Source organism: Mustela erminea, chromosome 17 (genome assembly GCF_009829155.1).
Source record: "Mustela erminea isolate mMusErm1 chromosome 17, mMusErm1.Pri, whole genome shotgun sequence".
In the NCBI taxonomy this organism is placed as follows: Eukaryota; Metazoa; Chordata; class Mammalia; order Carnivora; family Mustelidae; genus Mustela; species Mustela erminea.
The window spans coordinates 69,038,254-69,059,792 of NC_045630.1; the positions used below are offsets into that span (position 1 = coordinate 69,038,254).

General features: G+C 58.5%; 3 protein-coding genes across 6 annotated transcripts; 1 reads left to right on the forward strand and 2 right to left on the reverse strand.

The window, feature by feature from the left end:
* Nucleotides 1–2,502: 2,502 nt before the first annotated feature.
* Nucleotides 2,503–4,784, reverse strand: LOC116576614. 2 transcript variants are annotated; one of them, XM_032319036.1, is made up of 4 exons: nt 4,537–4,784; nt 4,310–4,438; nt 3,758–3,805; nt 2,503–3,463 (listed from the first exon to the last, which is right to left on the reverse strand). In XM_032319036.1, the coding sequence occupies exons 1-4, from the start codon at nt 4,762–4,764 to the stop codon at nt 3,167–3,169; spliced, it is 702 nt and encodes a 233-aa protein (XP_032174927.1). In that variant the 5' UTR covers nt 4,765–4,784; the 3' UTR covers nt 2,503–3,166. The 2 variants fall into 2 exon arrangements, with proteins under 2 accessions (XP_032174927.1, XP_032174928.1); XM_032319037.1 differs by lacking the exon at nt 3,758–3,805.
* Nucleotides 4,785–10,156: 5,372 nt separating this feature from the next.
* Nucleotides 10,157–16,136, forward strand: SSR2 (signal sequence receptor subunit 2). 2 transcript variants are annotated; one of them, XR_004280101.1, is made up of 7 exons: nt 10,177–10,250; nt 10,558–10,776; nt 11,627–11,725; nt 13,169–13,277; nt 14,976–15,053; nt 15,267–15,359; nt 15,600–15,692. XR_004280101.1 is itself a non-coding variant. In XM_032318376.1 (6 exons), the coding sequence occupies exons 1-6, from the start codon at nt 10,242–10,244 to the stop codon at nt 15,708–15,710; spliced, it is 561 nt and encodes a 186-aa protein (XP_032174267.1). In that variant the 5' UTR covers nt 10,157–10,241; the 3' UTR covers nt 15,711–16,136. The 2 variants fall into 2 exon arrangements, 1 of the variants encoding a protein (XP_032174267.1); XM_032318376.1 differs by lacking the exon at nt 15,267–15,359 and having other exon boundaries at nt 10,157–10,250; nt 10,622–10,776; nt 15,600–16,136.
* A 432-nt stretch (nt 16,137–16,568) lies between these two features.
* On the reverse strand, nt 16,569–19,856 carry LOC116576724. 2 transcript variants are annotated; one of them, XR_004280260.1, is made up of 3 exons: nt 19,566–19,856; nt 18,863–18,944; nt 16,569–17,652 (listed from the first exon to the last, which is right to left on the reverse strand). XR_004280260.1 is itself a non-coding variant. In XM_032319200.1 (2 exons), the coding sequence occupies exons 1-2, from the start codon at nt 18,331–18,333 to the stop codon at nt 17,266–17,268; spliced, it is 900 nt and encodes a 299-aa protein (XP_032175091.1). In that variant the 5' UTR covers nt 18,334–18,509; the 3' UTR covers nt 16,569–17,265. The 2 variants fall into 2 exon arrangements, 1 of the variants encoding a protein (XP_032175091.1); XM_032319200.1 differs by lacking the exons at nt 18,863–18,944; nt 19,566–19,856 and adding an exon at nt 17,821–18,509.
* Between the last annotated feature and the right edge of the window lie 1,683 nt (nt 19,857–21,539).

Here is a 21,539-nt window from a genome sequence, read left to right on the forward strand (position 1 = left end):
GTAAGTTTTTTTATAAATCTAAAATTCTGCACAATAAAAAGTTTATTTAAGATGAGAGAGGGCGCCTGGGTGGCTCAGTGGGTTCAGCGTCTGCCTTCAGCTCAGGTCATGATCTCAGGGGCCTGGGATGAGCCCCACATCGGGTTCTCTGCTCAGTGGGGAGCCTGCTTCCTCCTCTCTCTGCCTGCCTCCCCATCATGTTGTTTCTCCCTCTCAAATAAGTAAAATCTAAAAAAAAAAAAAAAGAGAGAGAGAGAGAGAGAGAGAACATTGAGAGCACCATAAAGAGAACAGGGAAAACCCTCAGTCACGGCCCTGAATACGCATCTCTCTGTAACTGACGGCTGCAGGCCGAGACATAGCCATAGGGTCCAACAGACCATGAATTCTAAGATACAGAGTTTTTTTCAGGGTGTGTGGGTGCCTCAGTGGGCAGATTGTAGAACTGTTGATCTCGGGGTTGTGAGTCTTAGCCCCATGTTGGGTGCAGAGATTACTTAAAAATAAAATCTTAGGGATGCCTGTGTGGCTCAGTTGCTAAGCCTCTGCCTTCAGCTCCCGTCATGATCCCAGGGTCCTGGGATGGAGCCCCACAGTCGGGCTCTCTGCTCCACGGGGAGCCTGCTTCTCCTTCTCGCTCTGGCCCTCCCCCTGCTCATGCTCTCTCTCTCTCTCTCTCTCTCTCTCTCGAAGAAATAATTTATTTTTATTTTTATTTTTTTTAAAGATTTTATTTATTTATTTTACAGAGAGAGATTGATAGATCACAAGCAGGCAGAGAGGCAGGCAGAGAGAGAGGGGGAAACAGGCTCCTCGCTGAGCAAAGAGCCTGATGCGGGGCTCGATCCCAGGACCCTGAGATCATGACCTGAGCGGAAGGCAGAGGCTTAACCCACTGAGCCACCCAGACTCCCCTCGAAGAAATAATTTAAAAAAACAAAAACAAAAACAGGGTGTCTGGGTGGCTCAGTGGTTAAGCGTCTGCCTTTGGCCCTGCCTCGGGCTCCTCCCTCTTCCACTCCCCCTGTTTGTCTTTCTCTCCGTGCAATAAATAAAAGCTTAAAAACAAACAAGCAAACAAAAAAACAGCAGCAGCAAGTGCTGGTGAAGATGTGATGAAACTGGATGTCGGCATTGTTGGTGAAAATGTGAAATGGTTAGAGCAGTTGTGGAAAACGGGGTTGTAGCAGCGTCTCAAAACACGGAAAATGGAGCTAGCACACGGCTCAAATTCCACTCCTGGGTCTAAGCTCAAAGGAATGGAAAGGGAGGTCTTGAAGAGATGTTCGTACACCCGTGTTCATAGCAGGATTATTCCCAAGAGCTAAACCGTGAAGTCAGTCAGCTGTCGGCCCATGGGTGACAGGAGCCGCAGAGTGCGGGACCGTCGCTGGGGCCTGAGGAGGAGGCACCTTCTAGTTTCGTTGCGACAGGCACGAGCGTCGAGGACGTCGCAGCGCCCGAAATAACCAGTCACCGTCAGGAGGAGCCCGCATGGTGCAGGAGGCCCGGTCGCGTGGCCAGCCCCGCAGAGACAGAGCAGGGGCGGCCGCAGGGCGGGGGCAGGAGATGGAGGGACCGGGCGCCGCGGGCCGGGGTTTCGGGGCTATGCGGTGACGGGTTCTGGAGGCCGACGGCGGCCGCGTGTTGGCTGCCCTGACGTGAGCCCTTGAAGCGGGCGACACGGTGGATGTCCTGTCGCATATCTTACCACAATGGAAAAGGATTTAATCAATAAAATAGAAAACACAACAAAGCCAACAGCGTGGGGAGGGATAACGAAAGAATATGCTGTATCGTTTCACATACATAAAAATCTAAAGTGGGCAAAATTAAACTTTACTTTTTAAAAAAGATTTGTATCATTTATTTATTTATTTATTGAGAGTGAGCAGTCAACAGGGAGGGGCAGAGGGGAGAGAGAATCTCAGGCCAAACTCCCTGCTGAGCGCAGAGCTCCATCCCGGACCCTGGGATCGTGACCTGAGCCCAAGGTAGTCGCTTAACGACTGAGCCACCCAGGTGCCCCTGTTTTTATTTTTAAGCACGCTGCTGTAATACACTTTTTAAAGGTTTTATTTATTTGACACAGAGTGAGAGAGCGCACAAGCACGGGCAGAGGGAGAGGGAGAAGCAGGCTCCCCGCTGAGCAGAGAGCCCGATGTGGGACTCGATCCCAGGACCCTGAGATCATGACCTGAGCCGAAGGCCAAGGCTTAACCCACTGAGCCACCCAGGTGCCCCATGTAATAAACTCTTCAAGCACACACGGAGCATTCACAAAACTTAAATACACCCGGGAAACAGGACGAATGTCAGTGAATTCGAGGAGCTGTTATGATGGCCCCTGGGCCGATCCCGGGGCACCCACCCCGCTCCTCCGGGGGACTTGCCAACCGCTCACAGCAGGGACCTCCACCCCCACCCCGGGGGGGCTTCCAGTGGTTAATGGGCCACTGAGTCTTTGCGACAACTGCTGCCCCTGAGCCCCCAGAAGGGGCCGAGGCCACAGCCCACTCAGCCTTTCTCCCGGCGGGTCCTGTGTCCTCACCGCCCTTCCCCGCGGGGCCCTCAGCCTCAGCAACCTGCGGGAGCCCCAGCTAGGACGGCTGCACGTCTCCACTTGTCCCCACGGGCCGCCCTCCCAGCCAGCCAGGGGCAGGGCCCGAAGGAGGTCCTGGAGGGCGAGGCCCCTCTGCCCCTCGCTGAGGCGGACGCCAGGCGGGTTCCGGCAGGCGAGGCGGCCAGCGGCCTTTGTTCCCATCTCAACTTTTGCTAAGTGAGGAGCCCACAAGCCTTGTCTTGACCTGAGCATCTGGGTGGCAGCCGAACTCTGGAGGGGGTGGGGGGCTGACGAACGCGCCCCCAGGCCTCGCCTTTGGCTCTTTCCCTCTCCAAGCCGCAGCCCCCCCACCCCAGGCCTCGCTCTAGGGACAGAGATTCCGACGCAGCTGGAAAGGTGCTCAAGCGCCCAGAGAGGACAGGAGGAGGAAAGCGGGTGCGTGTCCCCCCCCGATCCACTCACCACCGTCCCATCTGTCCGTCCCGCGGTCAAGGGGCTGGCACCGGCCTCCTCGAACAGAAACTGGGCTTTATTTACAAAGGTTGACCGTCTGGGGCTCCCGGCTCCGGGCCAGGCCTCGCCCGGGCACAGCCCCCGCGAGGCCTAGCCGTCGGGCCGGGGGGCCCCGGACCCCGACCCCCGCCCCGACCAGCGAGCGCAGCAGCAGCCGCACAGACAGCGGCGCAAGCCGGCCAGGCTCCAGCGGGAGGCCGGGCTCTGGCTGTAGGCGCCGCTCCCCGGGGCACTGGGGCTGGGGCGCTCCTTCTGCCGTGGCCTCCGGGACCGCCGGGGCGGGGGGCCCCTGTCGGCCTCGTCCTCCTCCTGCTCATCCTTCTCCCCCTTGTGCTTCCTCAGGCTCCGCTTTTGCCTCCGGGCCGGCGCCAGGCCAGGCTCTTCTTCCTTGGGGAATCCGAGAGCGAGGCATGACCCATCCCGCGACCCACGGGCCTCGGTGTCTGAGGGGGCAAGTGAGGCAGAGAAGGACCGAGGTCGGAGGGGAGGTCAGCGAAGCCTGCCCTTCCCCCTCGGGGACCGCGGGCAAGTCCCCAGACAGCCCCTGCCGGGGGGTTCCTTCGAGGCTCCCGACGCGGATACTGTGGTTAAACAAGACTCATTCTGCGAGGCAGATCCTGCCCCCCGGGGGTCCCCTCTGGAAATCCTGGCTGCTCCCGCTTCGGGGACGGATATGTCTACCGTGAGTGTGATGGTTTCCGAGGTCGCGCACCTTCCTCCTCGGCAAACCTGCACTTGAGATAGGAGCAACTTGCGGATCAGCGACCGCGGCCCCGACAGAGCCGCTCCAGCCCACAGGCCGCTCAGTCCCTCCACCAGCCGGTTTCCTGCCCAGAAATGTTGCGAGGAAGCCCCGGAGGAGGGGTGGAAAGGCGGTCCGGGACTGAAGCACTTGTGGGGGAGGACCTGGGGTCAGACACCCGGCTAGGCACCGAGCATCTCCACTTCTGACCCATGTCATCTTGGGAGAGTTATGTCCCTTGCCCGTGCCTCAGTTTCTTTATCTGAAAAATTGGGACAATAATAGCATCTACCCAGAGAGGCGTATGTAAGCTGTGCTTTCGATGACTGTGGGCCTTTTACTCTGGAGGCAGTCATTTGAGCCACGCCTAGTGAGGATGTGGGCTGGAAGCATGCGGGAAGGTCAGCAAGGTGGCCGCAGGCCATTGCCGGGCACGGAGCACGGGCCGGGGGCTCCCAGGGGAGGCAGGGTGCGGGGGAGGCGGCACTCACGCTGCTCAGCTCCCGGCTCCCTTGGTAGCCGAGGTCATCAGTGAAGCTGTGGACGGACGTCGAGGATCCGGCACAGGAGTTAAAGGAGGGATCTCCCGTCCCTGGGGCTCTCCTAGCTTCTTGGGTCCCCTGAGGGCGAGGAGGGGTCAGGAGGGTGCAGCTCACACTGAGCAGGCGCCTGGGGTCGGGGGCCTTGCCCCGGCCTGTGCCCCAGCCTGCCCGCTGACCTTGAGGGAGGAAGATGAAGACGTGTTCTCTTTCTTCCTCATGATCATGAAGTTGTCGGAGCGCGCATGCGGCGAGTCCGCGTCCCTCCCTGCCCACCGCACACTCACGATTCTAGTCTCCATGTCCTCACAGAACTGGTTGTCATAGCAACAGGAGGGTGGGGACCCAGGGCCTGGGGCTCCGGGGTGGGGGCTGCTCTGAGGGGCCGAGAGGGCACGTGCGCCCATTCACACACACACTCCTGCTTCGCTTCTCTCGGGAGGAGGCTGGAAATGCTCATTCCCCGGCCCCGACCGCCCAGGGCCAGCAGAAGGAAGACTGGGCTTAACTACAGACTGCGGTCCGATTCCGAAAAGGGCGCAGACCCTGCAAGGGCTTCAAGACGAGGCTGACGCAGACTCGAACTTGGCTGACGCAGCCAAGAACTTCAGGTACCGGGTCTGTCTGAGATATTCAAGGGACCCAAGGACTTAGAAGGGCCCCTCGAATGTCTGTGCCAAGAGCCAGAGCCACCTCTCCCGTTCTCCTCTCCCTCAAATGGCACACTGCGATATGCAACCCTTCACAGGACCTTAGGGTCTCTTTGAAAGTTCCTAGAGGGTGTTTGGGAGAAAACTGAGTATGGACTCTGTAGCAGAAAATCGTAGATTATGTCAGCGTCAAACTTTGGGGGTGCAATAATGTTATTGTAATTACAGGAGAAAATCTTGCTTTTGGTCCGCTCTGGGATGTGCCCAGGCAGGGGGCCTAAGGCATCCTTCAGAATTTCTGCTCATCCTAGTGCCAGCCCAGTTTGCAGATCTGAGGAATGCTCTCGAGTAGCAAGGAAGGCGTGATTGGCTTGGAGAGGCCAACCAAGTCCCCCGGGACGCAGGAGAGGAGGAGAAGTAGAGGGACAGTTAGCAGGGAAGGGGACTATGCCAGGGAGCCTGGGAGAGGGCTGAGGGGCTGTGGCTAGACTCAGAGGGAACCTGTAGTCTGAGAACACACAGGATCAATGTCTTAAGGGGTGCCAGAAAGGAAAAGTATTGATAACCAGGGGGCACCTGGGTGGGTCATTCGGTTAAGAGACCGACTCTTGATTTCGGCTCAGGACATGATCTCAGAGTGGTGAGATCGGTCGGACCCCACATCAGGCCCCACGCTCAGCACAGAGTCTGCTTGAGTTTCTCTCCTTCTCCCTCTGCCCTTCCTCTTTCTCTCTCCCGCCTCTCTCCCTCTAAAATAGATAAATAAGGGGCGCCTGGGTGGCTTTGTTTGATAAGTGTCTGCCTTCGGCTCAGGTTATGATCTCAGGGTCCCGGGATTGAGTTCCGCATCGAGCTCCCTCCTCAGTGGAGAGCCTGCTTCTCTCTCTGCCGCTGCTCCCCCTGCTTGTGCTCTCTCTCTGTTAAATAAATAAATAAAATCCTTTAAAAAATAAATAGAACCCTAGATGGCAAAGAAAGGTATACTTCTAAAAAATAAAAATAAATAAATAAAATCTTTAAAATATACTCTCCTGATGATTCCTAAGGACTTCCCATAGCTAAGAGAGAGAGAGAAAAAAAAAAAGTATTGATCACGAATCACCCTGCGTCTGGCACGTCAGAAATCCTCCCGAAAAGTAGAGGTGGCTCTGGAGAAAGTGACCAGGAGTCCGTGCATTAGCAGAGATCAAGTTGTTGCTGGTCTGTGGAGAAAAGACTGGACACAGAAATGCAGCCTGGTTCCAGAAGAACGAAACGGCAGCCAGCAGTTCCTGGGCATCAAAATTTGCATCCAGACATTTAGACTCACTATTTCAGTATTTGATTTTGTTTCACTGAGAATATAAGCCTGAATTACTTCTGTAAAATAAAATGAGTTCGTTGCTTGATTCCACTGACAGGAAGTAGCTAAAGTAATCAAATTCATAGAAACAGGAAGTAGAGTAGTGGTTGCCAGGACTGGGGCAGGAGACAGAAACGGGCATTCCTACTTGGTGGGTACGGAGTTTCCGTTCACGAAGTTGAAAACTTTCTGGAGAGAGATGGCTGACAGCCAACAGTGTGGACGCCCTTCATGCTACTGAACTCTGGCCTCTAAACGGTTAAATGGCAAATCCCATGTTCGATATATATTTTCCGCAATAAAAAAAAAAAAAGACTCTAAAAGAGAAAAAGTTACAACATTGCTGTCATCCTGTGCTTCTGGATGCTTCTTTTTTTTTTTTTTTAAGATTTTATTTATTTATTTGACAGAGAGAGATCACAAATAGACAGAGAGGCAGGCAGAGAGAGGAGGAAGCAGGTTCCCTGCTGAGCAGAGAGCCCTACTCAGGGCTCGATCCCAGGACCCTGGGATCATGACCTGAGCCGAAGGCAGAGGCTTTAACCCACTGAGCCACCCAGGAGCCCCTCTGGACGCTTCTTGAAGAGTGGCGTGGCTCCGAGTTAATCTATAACCACTTAGGGAACGCCCCGCCCGCTAGTTTGTGCCCATCAGAGCCGCCTCCATCTGGCAGTGAGGCTCCTTCCGGGTGCCTGTTAGGCCACCAGCCAAAAAACAGTTGGCCATTTCCTTCTCAGCTTAGCCACACACTATCTCGGTTTCCTTCTTGTTTCCGATCCCGAAAGAGAGGTCAGTGGGCAGCGTGGGCTCCATCTTGACCATCGGGGGGAACAGGGCAGGAAAGCAGCAAGCAGCTCACACGGGCCCCACACGCCTGGCCTTCTGGCACACGGTTCCCTGCACGCCTAACAAGGTTCTACCCAATCTCTTGGTCTGTGGTTCCTCTGAGGTGGCAGGAAGCAACCGTATTTGTTTGGGAGTCTTTCAGCAGAAACATTTCCGTGACGATTAGCTGTGAAACCTCTCCTCTAGCCGGAGCAGATTCTAAGAGGGAGAATGCAGACCGAGACGGCGCGTCTTCACCGGCCCTGGCCTCGTCCGAGACACTCCCATCCGCACGGGGATGCCGGGGGTGAACTGGGCTGTTAGCCCAGCATTTTCCAAGGTTTTCTCTGGTTCTAGAGAAATAAAGGAAAAAGCCGTCTATAATTCCAAGGGGTTTGTGAAGCAGCCTCACTTGGATATAGGTCCCTTTAGTTAACCGTGTTCGCCACTGTCGGTGGGGGACGTAGGTGATATGTTCTGTCCTAACTCTGGTGTCTATTTCTTGCCGGAACGTCCGCCGTCCACACGTGGGCCCAAAGCACCAAGAGGCAGAATTTCACAGGCAGGATGAACTGCGTGTTTTAGAGAACATTATAATTAAAATGAAGAATCCTTATTTGGGGAAAAGACACAATGAAGAGAATGTGAAGGTAGACCAGGCCTTGGAAGCCCCACACTAACCTTTTTCAGAACACTTAGTACAGGGGCACCTGGGGGGCTCTGTGGGTTAAAGCCTCTGCCTTCGGCTCAGGTCATGATCTCAGTGTCCTGAGTCGGGCTCTCTGCTCAGCGGAGAGCCTCTCTCTGCCTGCCTCTCGGCCTACTTGTGATCTTTCAAATAAATAAAATCTTTAAAAAAAAAACAAAACCCACTTAGGACAGCGTAATGAGTGTGTTCATCTGTCCCCCATTCCTGCCGCCCCCCCCCCATTCCAAACTCTTCCGAGTCCAGTGTGTCTTCTACGTGCTTGTTCTCTTGGAAACTAGCATGGGGCTGGTGACAGTAAGAAGTCCATGAAAGCAATTGCTTTTTGTCCCAATAACTCGCACTGATCAAACGTCTGAAAGTGAAAAAGTGGGCAAGAAGAAATGGTTCGTTTGGCTAAAGCAGAGAGGGGTCGGGGTGACAGTGAGCATCTCGGTTGTCAGACAAAGGGATAGGATTCCATGAACAATGTGCAGCACTGTTGTGTGTGTGTGTGTGCGTGCGTGTGTGTTTGTCAAATCGTACTTGACATTCCATTCACCTTTTCACTCTAGTCATGGGGCTATCTGACCCCATTACTAGGTTCTAAGCTTCTTGAGGGCATACCATACCCTGTTTCTGTGTCTCCCAAAGTGACTATCGCAGCTCTTGGTACACGACAGGTACCCCCCAAAACGGAGGCTCAGTGGATCCACGCATGAGCAAGAGACTCAACCAGAAGGGGTACAGGCAGAAGGGTCAGTGTATAAACGGGCAAAGTAAGGATGGAGACATTTCTGTCCGGGATCCAGAGTGGCTATTGGTAGGGAATGTCCACGGCGTGTGCTGAAGATATATTCCTTTTGTGTACAGCTGAGTCCAAGAAACAAGGACATCCACACTTGGTATTTCTCCAAGCCTGGAGAAATTGCCATGAAAACAATGCTTTGAAAAGGGGAAAAAAAAAAGTCCCTCAATCAACAAGGATTTTTTTTTAAAGATTTTATTTGTTTATTTGTGAGAGAGAGCGAGAGAGAGAAAGAGCGAGCACAGGCAGGCAGAGGCAGAGGGAGAAGCTGGCTTCCCCTCCAAGCAAGGGGCCCGACGTGGGACTCAATCCCAAGACGCTGGAATCATGACCTGAGCCGAAGGCAGCCGCTTAACCAGCTGAGCCACCCAGGCGCCCCAGACTTTTTTTTTTTTTTTTTTTTTTAAGATTTTATTTATTTGACAGAGAGATCACAAGTAGACAGAGTGGCAGGCGGAGGGGGGGCAGGAGCAGGCTCCCTGCTGAGCAGAGAGCCCGATGCGGGACTCGATCCCAGGACCCTGAGACCATGACCTGAGCTAAGGCAGAGGCTTAACCCACGGAGGCCCCGGCGGCCCGGGGGGACTCCAGGAGCACCCCCTTTGCGCGCAGCAGCATGGCGGGACCGCGGGCCGAGCGCGGGGGACAAACAGCGTGTCCTCAAGAAGACGGAGACCAGGGGCAGGACGGTCAAGGCCAGCGCTGGAAGGAGCCACGGCGTCGGGCAAAGCCGGGGCAGCCTGCGGGGGGTGGGACGCAGAGTTCGCCCGAACGAAGGCGGAAAACGTGCGTTTCTCCGCAGGAGCGTGAAGCCCCAGCGAGGAGGCTCCTCGGTCCCCCGCGGTCCCGGGGCAGCGCGGGCGCAGGAACGGCGGCCCGAGGGCAGACGCGCCGCCCGCAGACCCCGACCGCGCAGCGCTGTGGTCGGCCGCGCCCGCACCGTCCGCGACCTGCACGCCCGGGACGCCGGGTCTCGTCCCGGAGCCGAGCACCGGGGCAGAAGTGACCGCCGTGAGGGTGCGCGCCAGCCGCAGCCCTGAGCCCCCGGTTCCCGACGCGGAGCCCCGGACACCCTCCCCGGAGCGCGGCCTGCGGGGTCTGCCCGGAGGAGCCCAGGCGCGCGCGCCCTGCGAGAACACGGCCGCGGGGCTCCCGGCGGCCGCGGCGAGGCCACCACTGCCCTTCCCGGCCCTCGAAGGCTCGAGAAGCTCGGGGCCCGGCGACTTCCGGGGCGCAGGGGGAACCACGTCGGTCGCCGGGAGGCAGAAGGGAGGCCGGCAGCCCTGGGGGGAGGAGCCTCCGCTGGTTCGAGGTTCGCGGCGCCCGCGACGCCGCAGACTGCGGACCCGGCCGCAGGGCACCTGCCCCGGGGCGGCCGCGCGCGGGGGCGCAGGCCCGCTCGGGTCCCCAGCCCCGCGGGGCGCCGCAGAGCCAGAGGCGGGGCCTGGCCCCGGAACTACAATTCCCAGGAGGCATCGCGCGAAGCACCGCGATTTCCGGCCCGAGGTCACTTCCGGCCTTCGGGCCGCTGACGCTCTCTTCCGGTCTCGGTGGCCCACCGAAAGGCCTGTGGGATGCGCACGGTGAGTGCTGAGCCCGGGGGTGCGGGCGGGGCGCCTCCCGGGTCCGCGCGGTGGCCGGCGGCGGCGGGGTTTCTCAGCCGCGGCGGGGACGGGAGGGCCGCACTGGCGGGGGAACCCTAACCCGAAGGGACCCACGGAAGGGAGGTGGGGGCCCGGGCAGGCGCGTGGGGAGGGCCCCGTGGGGCTGGGCGGAGGCCGCCTGTGCGGGGGTCCCCGGCACCCCCCACCCGCCGACGGCAGGAGGGCGGTAGGGCTGAGAGGTGGGCGATCGCGGCGTGTGGCTCAGCCCTGCTGGGTGATGGGGAAGGGGCTGCCAGGACTGCGGTGCGCTTCGTGCGGGGCTGACGGCCCACGGGCGTTTTCCCGCGAAGATGAGGCTGCTGGCGTCCGTGCTGTTGGCCCTCTGTGCTGTCAGTCATGCGGAGGAAGGAGCGCGGCTGCTGGCCTCCAAGTCGCTGCTGAACAGATACGCCGTGGAGGGGCGAGACCTGACCTTGCAGTACAACATCTACAACGTCGGCTCCAGGTGAGGCGGCCCGGGCGCTGCGGGCGGGCCCTTGTCCTTCCCAGCCGGCCGGAGCCTGCGGGGGACCTGCAGCCACAGGTGTCAGCACGGAGGGAGCGCTGCTGGACCCATTCGCCCAGGCTCCCAGAAACCGCTCCCGCTGGTCGAGCTGGGGGAGTCTCGGGGGGGGGAGGAGGGAAGGACGAGCCTCCAGTGGGGGGCGGAGGAGGAGCCCCGTCCTTCCCCCTCGGGCTTGCAGGGTTCGGCTTCCTTCCTGCCATTAACCTGTAGGCTCGTGTGTGGCCTTTTTGAACTCCTATTTGCGTCCATTCTCTCTTCCAAGTGCGTCTTGCTCGGTAGGACACTCTGTCCCCTCTGTCCACGTGACACACGTACACATAGAAGGTGGTGGGCCTGTTCCTTCCGTGGCGCTTCTCAGCCAGAGAATCCAGTCCGTGACCCGGATTCTCCGGTGCAGCAAACCCAGCTTACTGTGTGGCTCGTGCCTGGCTCGGTAGTTCTGATTTTTGGGACAAGTGGGCAGATTTAATTGGTGATTACTTTTTTTTAAAGATTTTACTTATTTGACAGAGAAAGTGAGAGAGGGAACACAAGCAGGGGGCGTGGGAGAGGGAAAAGCAGGCTTCCCGCCGGGCAGGGAGCCCGATGCGGGGCTTGATCCCTGGACTCCCAGGTGCCCCAAGAGTTTATAGTTAAGTAATCTCTCTACCCAGCAAGGGGCTCCAACGCAGAACCCCAAGATCAGGAGTCCTGTGCTCCCACGACCGAGCCAGCGGGGCGCCGCCAGTTGCCGGTTACTGTACTTCTGGGTCCGTTGCTTACTAAGCTCTCTTGTCCCTCCGTTGCGCAGCGCTGCGTTGGATGTGGAGTTGTCTGATGATTCCTTCCCTCCCGAGGACTTCGGCATTGTCTCCGGAATGCTCAATGTCAAGTGGGACCGGATTGCCCCGTATCCTTGACGCTGGGTGGTGAAGGCTGGTGTTGGGGAAGACACGGACACAGCAAGGTCACTTCACATAGTCTGGCTGCGCGTGGCCGTTCTGTCACCTCTGCTGAAGAGACGGGACAGTGGAAAATGGGGTGTGATCGAGGGGAGACCTGGGGAAGGAGGGTCCTCGAGGTCCGGTTGTAAGGTGCTATAGCACGCTGTCTGGGGAACAGGGGGACATTTAAGAGGCTGTTTGTGGCTGGACGAGGGTATTTAAGCTGCTTTTACGGGAAGGTCAGTTGAGAGCTAGCACGGAGCCCCAGGGGGTCTCCTAAAGATACTTCTTGCCCAGTGGGTCTCTTTCTGGCCTCCACCAGTTAGTTTCCAAGTGGGATTAGCTAAAACTCTTCCCCCGTGAATGAAAGTATTTAGATTTTCTGGTGAGGGTAAGTGTTCTTTCTTTTTTTTTTCTTTTTTTTTTTCTTTCTTTCTTTCTTTTTTTTTTTTATTAAGATTTATTTATTTATTTATTTATTTATTTTTTAAGATTTTTATTTATTTGACAGACAGATCACAAGTAGGCAGAAAGGCAGGCAGAGAGAGAGGAGGAGGCAGGCTCCCTGCTGAGCAGAGAGCCCAATGTGAGGCTCGATCCCAGGACCCTGGGATCATGACCTGAGCCGAAGGCAGAGGCTTTAACCACTGAGCAACCCAGGCGCCCCTAAGATTTATTTATTTATTTATTTATTTGACAGAGAGAAATCACAAGTAGGCAGAGAGGCAGGCAGAGAGAGAGGGAAGCAGGCTCCCCGCTGAGCAGACAGCCCGATGCGGGACTCGATCCCAGGACCCTGAGATCATGACCCGAGCCGAAGGCAGCGGCTCAACCCACTGAGCCACCCAGGCGCCCCTTTATTGATTTATTTGAGAGGGAAACACAGCGAGAGCGGGAACACAGCAGGGGAGTGGGAGCCGGAGAAGCAGGCTTCCCGCCCAGCAGGGAGCCCGATGCCGGGCTCGATCCCAGGACCCTGGAATCATGACCTGAGCTGAAGGCAGAGGCTTAACAACTGAGCCACCCAGGCGCCCCTCTTTCTTTTTTGTTTGTTTGTTTTGTATTTTCAGTTCTCCCTTAGTTAGTCAGTGAAAGAATTTCTGTGGAAATGACTTTTCCAGTCATCGTATGTGTTGCTTTGAACGCTGACTTCAGAAACCCCAGGACCGAGTCCAGCTTGAACCTGCGTGTTGCGTGTCTCGGAGACCCCTTGCGCTGGGCTGGGATGACGTCCTGTCACGCCCCACGTTTCAGGCCTAGAGAACGGTCTGTGTTGATTACTCCCGCGGAGGATTGCAGGCATGAAGCCCCCGCGTGGGCCCCCCTTTCTGTGGACGGTGCGTCCGGCCTCCACGGTGAAAGGGCGCTTCACCGGCTGCTTCTCCTTGCTTCCTTGACGGCCGGGCCAGCGCTAGCAACGTCTCCCACACCGTGGTCCTGCGCCCGCTCAAGGCCGGCTATTTCAACTTTACCTCGGCCACTGTGACCTACCTGGCCCAGGAGGACGGGCCCGTCGTGGTAAGTTGCCCAAACCTTAGCTGGACGGGCCTAGATCTGCCTTTAGAAACTTGCAGAGACCGAGGCAGCCGCCGCACTCAGGATGGTAAGAAAGCCCAGAGGCTGCGTGCCGCCTGGGGAAGCAAGGCGGTTGGTTTCCAACTGGAAAGCTCAAGAATGAAGCAGTTGAGATGGTGGGACAGGAGAACCGCGGCCTCGCCTCCTCATTCTACCCCCCCCCCCCCCGCTTGCTTTTAACCTGGACGGCGCTGCTTGCCGCGTGGTGGGCGCTCGTGGGTCGCCTGGGCCCCTCCCGCCCCACCGCTGCGTCCGCCTTTCCCTTGCTTCGACCGCTCCTGCCGCAGACACTCTACTGGTGTAGCTGGTCTCTGCCTCCAGCTTTCCGGCCCATTCCGCCCGCCGCGCCCTCTCTCGTTCTCATTCTCTCTCTGTTGGAAGGGACCCCTCCTCCCAAGGCCCAGGTGTGGACGGCATCCCCTCATTTCTGTCTTCTGCTCTTAAACCCCCGGCTCTGTCCTGCTCAGTCTCTCAGCAAGTGTTTGCTGACTGCATAGAAGTGTCTCGAGCCCTGATGGCCTCGCTGACCGGAAAGTATGGTTGTCTGCTGTCTCCGAGCCTCCTTTGCTTACGTGTAGGTCTTCAGCCACTCCCGCTCCCAGTGCAGTGGTAAACTCCTTGAGGCTGGGAACTACCTTTGTCTTAGATGACTCCGTTTCTCACGTACAATGGAAAATAAACAGCGAATTGTCCCTCGGTCGGCTGTTGAGAAGGTCGGCAGACACAGCCCCGGCAGCGTGCTGGGATCTAGGGAACAGCCGGGAGGTGGGGACGCGGTCTCCGGCCGGAGTTTGTGAGGCCTCCGACAAGACGCTGTGGCTGGGCTGCCGGCTCCACGGCGAGTGTGCAGCCCCGGAGGCGCTCGGGTCAGCCGCTCGGGTCGGCCGCTCGGGTCAGCCGGACAAAGCCAACAGCCTCTGGCGCTCACTGCACTTTGTAAATTTTTTTTTTTTTTTACCAAGACGTGGGACCATATTCTTGCAAACCTCACTCAGTTTTCACATCCTGGGTCCTTTCTGCTTTCAGAACTGGCCCCAGGACTCTGGTTCTACCTGGTATTTGATAGGTTAAGAGACACCGGAGAGACACAGGCTGTTTGCAGTGTGCTCCGGCGCCCAGCCGTGCTCCGGGGCGGGACTGCTCCTGGCCCCGGCCCCCCGGGCCGTTGCAGTTGGGTGAGGCGGCCCGGCCCCCTGTCCCGTGTGCGGTTGGGTGAGGCTCCGTGGTCCGCCAGATTCCCGTCAGGTCGCAGGAGCCTCCTGTCCGTTGTGAAGTGGGGAAGAGCATTTCCGCTGGAGGAGCAGGGTAGCCACGGCCAAGGGCAGTGCCTTCTGTCCCACACCTCGTCCTGCAGAGGGGCCGAGACAAAGAGGAAGGATTTGGTCTAACTCAGCCGCTCGCCTGGCCTGCCCTGTTGAGGACAGGCTCCTCGTGTATCCCCTGGCTCCCGGCGGACTCCTTGTCGGCCTGCTGAGCATCGGGCAGCTCTCTCGTTCAGAAGCGTTCCCGCATCTTCTGGACGCTCTCTTGCGCCTCGGGGAACCGAGAACGTCAAGCTTTGGCTTGGGTCGGCCGGAGCTGCCGGTCGTCCCAGGAGGAGGTCTGGGACCCGCGCTGACGCCCGCCCTGTCGTCATTTCAGATCGGCTTCAGCAGCGCCCCCGGACAGGGAGGAATCCTGGCCCAGCGCGAGTTTGATAGGAGGTTCTCCCCGCATTTCGTAAGCTCCGCGCTGTTCTCTCCCTCTCTCCCTGGGTCCCTTTCGGTTGTGGGACCTCCGGGTCTCCTCAGAAGGTCGTTTGGTTCTCGTCACACCTGCTTTCTCAGGTCTGACTCAGCCACCACCGAGTGTCCTCACTGAGCCGTGATTAGAGACTCCTGGCCGTGGGATGACCGTGGCCAGAACCAAAAAACGGCCCTTTTCCCTGTGCAGCCTCGAGTCAAGTCCCATCTTGGAGTCCTGGGTCTGTTTTGAGGTTTACAAGAACAAGTGTGTAGACTCCCAGAGTTGCAGAGCACTGGGAAGGTAGAGTGGGAGCACTAGTGGTCCAGAGAATCTTCTCGTCCATTCTGGGTCGGGTCAGGCAGGGCCTGGGGCTCCATGGCTTGGAAGATAGGTGGGTCTGGAGAGAGCCCTTCCTGCCGGGAGCAGTCGGAGGCGCCTCTGCCGGGCTCGGCCGAACGGGCGCTCCCTCCCCCGCCGCCGCCTTCCCGGCCCGCCGTGGCCTCGCCCAGACTCGTAAACAAGGGCCTCTGTCGTCCACAGCTGGACTGGGCCGCCTTCGGGGTCATGACGCTGCCCTCCATCGGCGTCCCCCTGCTGCTGTGGTACTCCAGCAAGAGGAAGTACGACACTCCCAAGACCAAGAAGAACTGAGGCCTTCCTCGGGCCGCCCTGCCAGGGGGTCCGGGGGCTTTCCAGGCGCCGGAGGGTCTCTCGAGTGCAGCCTCTTGGCCCCCAGCCCTGCCACCTTCTGGATCCTGCCTGCTCGACCAGAGTGCGGGACCGGGCCGCAGGTCTGTGACAGCCGCCTCGCTCCGTCCCGACGCCATGTGGCGGGAACGCCTCGGGCAGGGAGCCTTGAGGGCCCTCGGTGCCCCTGCGGGCCGCGGTGTGAACTCTGAGGGGCGCAGGAGGGGGCACCCCGGAGACTGCCTCGACCTCCTTCCCCTACCCGCCCCTCTCGGAAGAGGCAGGAAGATCGGACGAGGGCTGAGGGACACTCTGAGGCTCCCCAGTCTCTGTTCTGGGTCGGGGGGCGCTGACCAAGTGGGGTTTTCTAATAAAAACATGCCACGCTGACTCGTCTGCCTCCTCGTCACCCCTGGGCACCCCGGCTCCTGGGCAGGTGAGCGGACCTCCCGCCGGCTTGTTGTGGCCTTTGGGTCTGTCTGTGCGGACGTCTGCCCCCACCCCGGATGCCTTTGCCCACGTCCCCCCCTTCCCCTCCGCTTTCGCCGCGCCGCTCCCGCCACCCTGACCCGTCCTTGCTGCGGCCTCTCCACGGCAGGAGGACGCAGGGGGAGAGGAAGGGCCTCGACGCCCGGTGAGAGCTTCTGGTCTTGATTTGTTCACTGACCTACCTACTGAAAGAACTATCTCTCGACACCTGCTTCTAGCACTTCCTCTTTAACAACTAGCTTTTCTTTCTTTCCTTTAAATTATTTAATCTCTACACCCAAGGTGCGGCTCGAACTCACAACCCCGAGATCAGCTGCTGATCTTGGGGTTGCGAGTTCGAGCGCGTGTTCCCCGACTGAGCCAGCCAGGCGCCCCAAGAACTAGCTTCTCTTAACTTGAATTCGTTTTAGTTCCACGCACCTGCAGCCCTCGAGCTGTGCCCTCAGCACGGCCTGTGGCAAGGCCGTGGTTCTGGCTGCCGGAGCAGCGGCCCAGAGTTGCCTCCATCCGAGCCAGGAATGCCGTGGTCCGAGAACAGCCTCCCAGGCAGGAGGGAAACCCAACAAACACCGGCTTTGTTCCTGCCACCAAGTTGCCCAGTTTAGATGCTGTTGGGGGTTGAGCGGGGAGAGACTGCCCAACCGGTTTAACCTTTCCTGGGCCCAGCGCGCGCGGAACCCGGGCCCAGGAAGGATGAAAAGGACCTGGAGACAAAGGGAGGCTCCCAGCGGGGCCGCCGTCCGCCAGCTCACCTCCCTCCTTCGGGGGCTGCGGCTCGGACACCCCAGCACCGGCCAGGTCAGAGGGCGAGGACGATACGTTTGCTCTTGTTCGTTGTGTCTGGGGGAGACCGGGGCTTCGCAGAGGGGGGGAAATTAATAGGTCGGAAGCTTGAGGTTGAGAACAAGGACACGGAGGAAGCACGGGGCCGGCCGGACAGCGGGCGTCTTGCTCCCAAGGACTGGGACACTGGTCTTCTGAGGAGGGAACACACTCCTCTGTCCGCGTGGTCCCTGCCGGAAACAGGCGTTCACCTATAGTGGGAGGCGCTGCGGTTTAGAGGACGAGGTAGAAGCCGGGGTAGGGTTCCTGACTCTGGAAGGTGCCACCGGAGCCTTCCTCCTAGCCCGAGCCCCAGGTGGCAATCCTTTCCCTCCTGCCGGGCGGTCTTCAGGGAGAACGCCACACGGGGGGCCGGGGGGCACCCAGGTCTGATGCAGATGACAAGAGAAGCATTGAGAAGGCAGCTGCTGTCACAGGCCCGTTGAACAAAGGCCGAAGCCAGGCTTCCTCTGGAGAGATCAGGCTCCCTGCAGTCAGGATGGGGCGGGAGGCTCGGGCTGGGGCTGGCACAGCCGGCAGTCCCGTGGGCAGACCTAGCGGGGGTAGCTGGTCCTGGCTCGAGCCCTCGGAGCTCCTGGAAGAAATCTAATGGGAGACGACCAGCAGACGGCACCCCTCCACCCTCCTGGAGACCACCGCGGGAGGTGTGACCCGCAGGCAGTACAGATGGGGGACCCAGCCGTCATGTCCCGGACCCTCCCACGCCGGCAAACCAGCCCTCCATCCTCCACGTAGGCCAGACCTGCAGCTGGTAGCGGCTCCCCCACACCCCACCCTGGTGCCGGGAGGAGCCAGGGGTCCAGATTTCCACGCGCCTCACAGACTGGGCCCTGGGACTCCCCCTGTAGAAAGTCTGCGGGGACCGGTCTAGGAATTCCCAAGAAGCCGACAGGACGGAAATCCGGGAGGCCGGATCCCCTGGGCTCTCTGGGACTTCCCCTGTGACCGCCCAGAATGCCACCTGCCTCAGAGTCTGTGTCCTCGTCTGGATGCAGGTGGTTTGAGGGGAGGCTCCGCAAGGACCCCCACCCATAAAATGAGGCGGGGTCCCCCTGTGTTCTTGTGAAGCGAGGAAGAGCCCCTGGGGCTCCTGTGGTTTGGGGCCTGGCCAGCGGGAAAGGGCCGGTTTCCACGTGTGGCGGCAGCTGTCCCGTCTGAATTCTGGGGCCTGGCCCGCCCACCAGGGGTCGGCTAACTCAGTCCTCTGGTGTCCCTGCTCAGGACCCGGGAGCCCACGGTGAGGGGCAGCCAGCATGTCACCTGCATTAGGGCTGTGGGTGCAGCATTCCTGTCCCACTGCGGGCACACCTGTCACTCCAGGTCCCCGCTTGACGGACAGGGAGACAGGCTGCCGGCTTCCCCGGGCCTGTGGGGCCCTGGGCCTGGGTGGGACCTGGCAGAGCCCGCCAGGTCCTTGACCACCAGGAGGAGGGCGGGGAGGGCCCTAAGGTCAGGACCTCCTCCGCCAGGGGGAGCTGTGAGGGGACTCAGCCCCCAGAAGCTGGGATGGGGTGGGGGCAGGCTCCCGGCCAGGGCCTGGTAATCGGCCCTCCCCCACCCCACACCTGGAAGCTGCCTCTTAAAGGGACCAACAGGAGATTTGCAGCCTAATTAGAGAGAGGACAAAGGTCCTCCCTGGTTCTAGGAGGACCGTGCTGTCAAGTAGGTTTCCAGCTGTGGGCCTTCCCTGGGATGCTTTCTCCCCCCTCAGCTGTCCCCGACCCGCTGGAGTGAAGGGGACGGTGCCCAGAGTCTCCGGGTGACCCCAGCTTAGCTTCGTCCACCTGTTTCCATGTGGGCCTGAGTCCAGTGGCCGCTCTCTGTTCAGGGAATGCTGAGGTCAGGGGACCCAGGGATCCTCGGGACCTGCCATGGTATGCAAGGGGTTAAAGGCCTGGGCACTGCACCACAGGCTGGGGTGTTTGAAGTGGGGGGAGGGCTGTGCATGCAAACTCCTGGACCAGCCCCCACTGAGGTGTGGGACTGGGTTCCTAGAGAGTCTCCCTGGAGCCGCTTGTCCCTGTGCTGAAGCCAGCAGCCCACAGAGGAGTGAGTTTCCCTCTTCCCTTGCCCCGGGCCCTCACCCCAGGAGCGGGGATCCCCCTGGAAGCAGAGCTCCTCGACCCCTCAACACCCAGGAAGAGGCCATGTGTAACTGTCCGGCCAGCTCCGGCTTTCGGCGCCCAGTTTTAATCCGAGAATATCGTGTCTTTGGGGGACGGTGTGAGTGTGTAAATGAGGGCTCTCAGGTTCCGCCAAGAGTTCACACTTACTCTCGGGTGACAGGTGATGCCAAGTGCGTCCTTAGAAGCCTCCCGATCCCCACTCATCCAGGCTCCCTCCCTCTGAGGCCTGACACGGGTCCCATACTCTTGGCCACCCACTATGAGATTTCAGGGGCCACAAGCTCCTGCCAGAGAGTGAGGGACTCCTAGCTCCCAGTTCAACCCGTCCCGTCCACCTCCCACTGTGGCTGTCCCCTGAGACCTGATGGGTTCATTCCTTGGGACGCAGTGGCCAAAGTCTTCTCAGGTGTGTCCCTCTGAACCTCAGAGCCTCTCTTGCCCCACCCTTCTGGCGCTGAAAACCCTGACCGCCTGCCAAGGAACAAGTGGGCCGGAGTTTGGAGAACACTGGTGGGCCCTGCCCGAGGCTCTCCACTCCGAGGAGCCCCTGGTAGGATGAGTTCGCAGGCCCAGGGAGGAGGAGGAAGGCGGGCCCTCAGCTTCAGTTTGCAAACCAATTAAACAAAAAAAAATGGTTAGCCTTGGAAGCCTGAAGCAGCACAATTCCTTTTTTTTTTTTTTTTGAAGATTTTATTTATTTATTTGACAGAGGTCACAAGTAGGCAGAGAGGCAGGCAGAGAGAGAGGGGGAAGCAGGCTCCCCGCTGAGATGCGATCCCAGGACCTTGCAATTGTGACCTGAGCCAAAGGTAGAGGCCCAACCCACTGAGCCCCCCAGGTGCCCCGAAGCAGCACTATTCCTGATTCCTGAGCCTGGCATATCCAAGAGGAAGGGCGGTTTCGGGCGGGTGTCTGGAACACACTTGTGCTGGCTTAAGTAGAGGGAGGTGTGCTCACCGGAGAGGGCTGGGGACACCCAGCTCTCTGGCTTTGGACTTCCAGAATTAAGTGCGAACAATAACATCGATAAATTCGCCCTGTGGGTCCTGCACGCAGGTGGGCGCCTCTCAGAAGTCAGCCTGGAGGGCCTCTGGGGGGCCCAGTGGGTTAAGTGCCTGCCTTCAGCTCAAGTCATGATCTTTTTTTTTTTTTTTAATATTTTATTTATTTATTTGACAAAGAGAGATCACAAGTAGGCAGAGAGGCAGGGGTGGGGGTGCAGAAGCAGGCTCCCCGCTGAGCAGAGAGCCTGATGCGGGGCTCGATCCCAGGACCCTGAGATCATGACCTGAGCCAAAGGCAGAGGCTTAACCTGAGCGCCCCACCAGGGCAGGATCTTGGTCAGGTCATGATCAGACTCCTTCTGCCGCTACCCCTCCCCTCACCCCTGGTGTGCTCTCTCTCTCAAATAAATAGATAAAATCTTTATTTTTTAATTTTTAATTTTTAAATTTTTTTTATATTATTTTTTTTTTTTTAAAGATTTTATTTATTCAGGGGCGCCTGGGTGGCTCAGTGGGTTAAGCCGCTGCCTTCGGCTCAGGTCATGATCTCAGGGTCCTGGGATCGAGTCCCGCATCGGGCTCTCTGCTCAGCAGGGAGCCTGCTTCCTCCTCTCTCTCTCTCTGCCTGCCTCTCTGCCTACTTGTAATCTCTCTCTGTCAAATAAATAAAAATGAAATCTTTAAAAAAAAAAAAAAAGATTTTATTTATTCATTTGACACAGAGAGATCACAAGCAGGCAGAGAGGCAGGCAGAGAGAGAGAGAGGAGGAAGCAGGCTCCCCGCGGAGCAGAGAACCCGATGCGGGACTCGATCCCAGGACCCTGAGATCATGACCTAAGCCGAAGGCAGCGGCTTAACCCACTGAGCCACCCAGGCGCCCCTAATTTTTAAATTTTTGAAGGATTTTTATGTATTTGACAGAGACAGGGCGAGAGAGGAAACACAAGCAGGGGGACTGGGAGAGGGAGAAGCAGGCTTCCCGCCAAGCAGAGAGCCCGGTGCGGTAAAATATTTAAAAAAATTTTTTTTTAATTAAAAGAAAAGAATTCATCCTGGAAGCCAATGCGGGCAGATAGACGGCTTTTGCCTGTCTTGCCCCCGACCTGCTAAGGGACCGACCGTGCGGGGTTTGTGCACAGACCCTCTGGGTCCTCCTCTCCAGCCAAGGCAAGGTCCGCTGAATGAACACCAGCCCTCGGCACACACCCTTGGCCTTTGGACCGTGGGAATCGGTATCCTGCTGTCCGGTATTTGGCAGGACACCTTAGCGACATCTCATGTGCTCCCCACCAAGAAACAGAGTCGCGGGAGGTTGGGGGTGGGGTGCTGG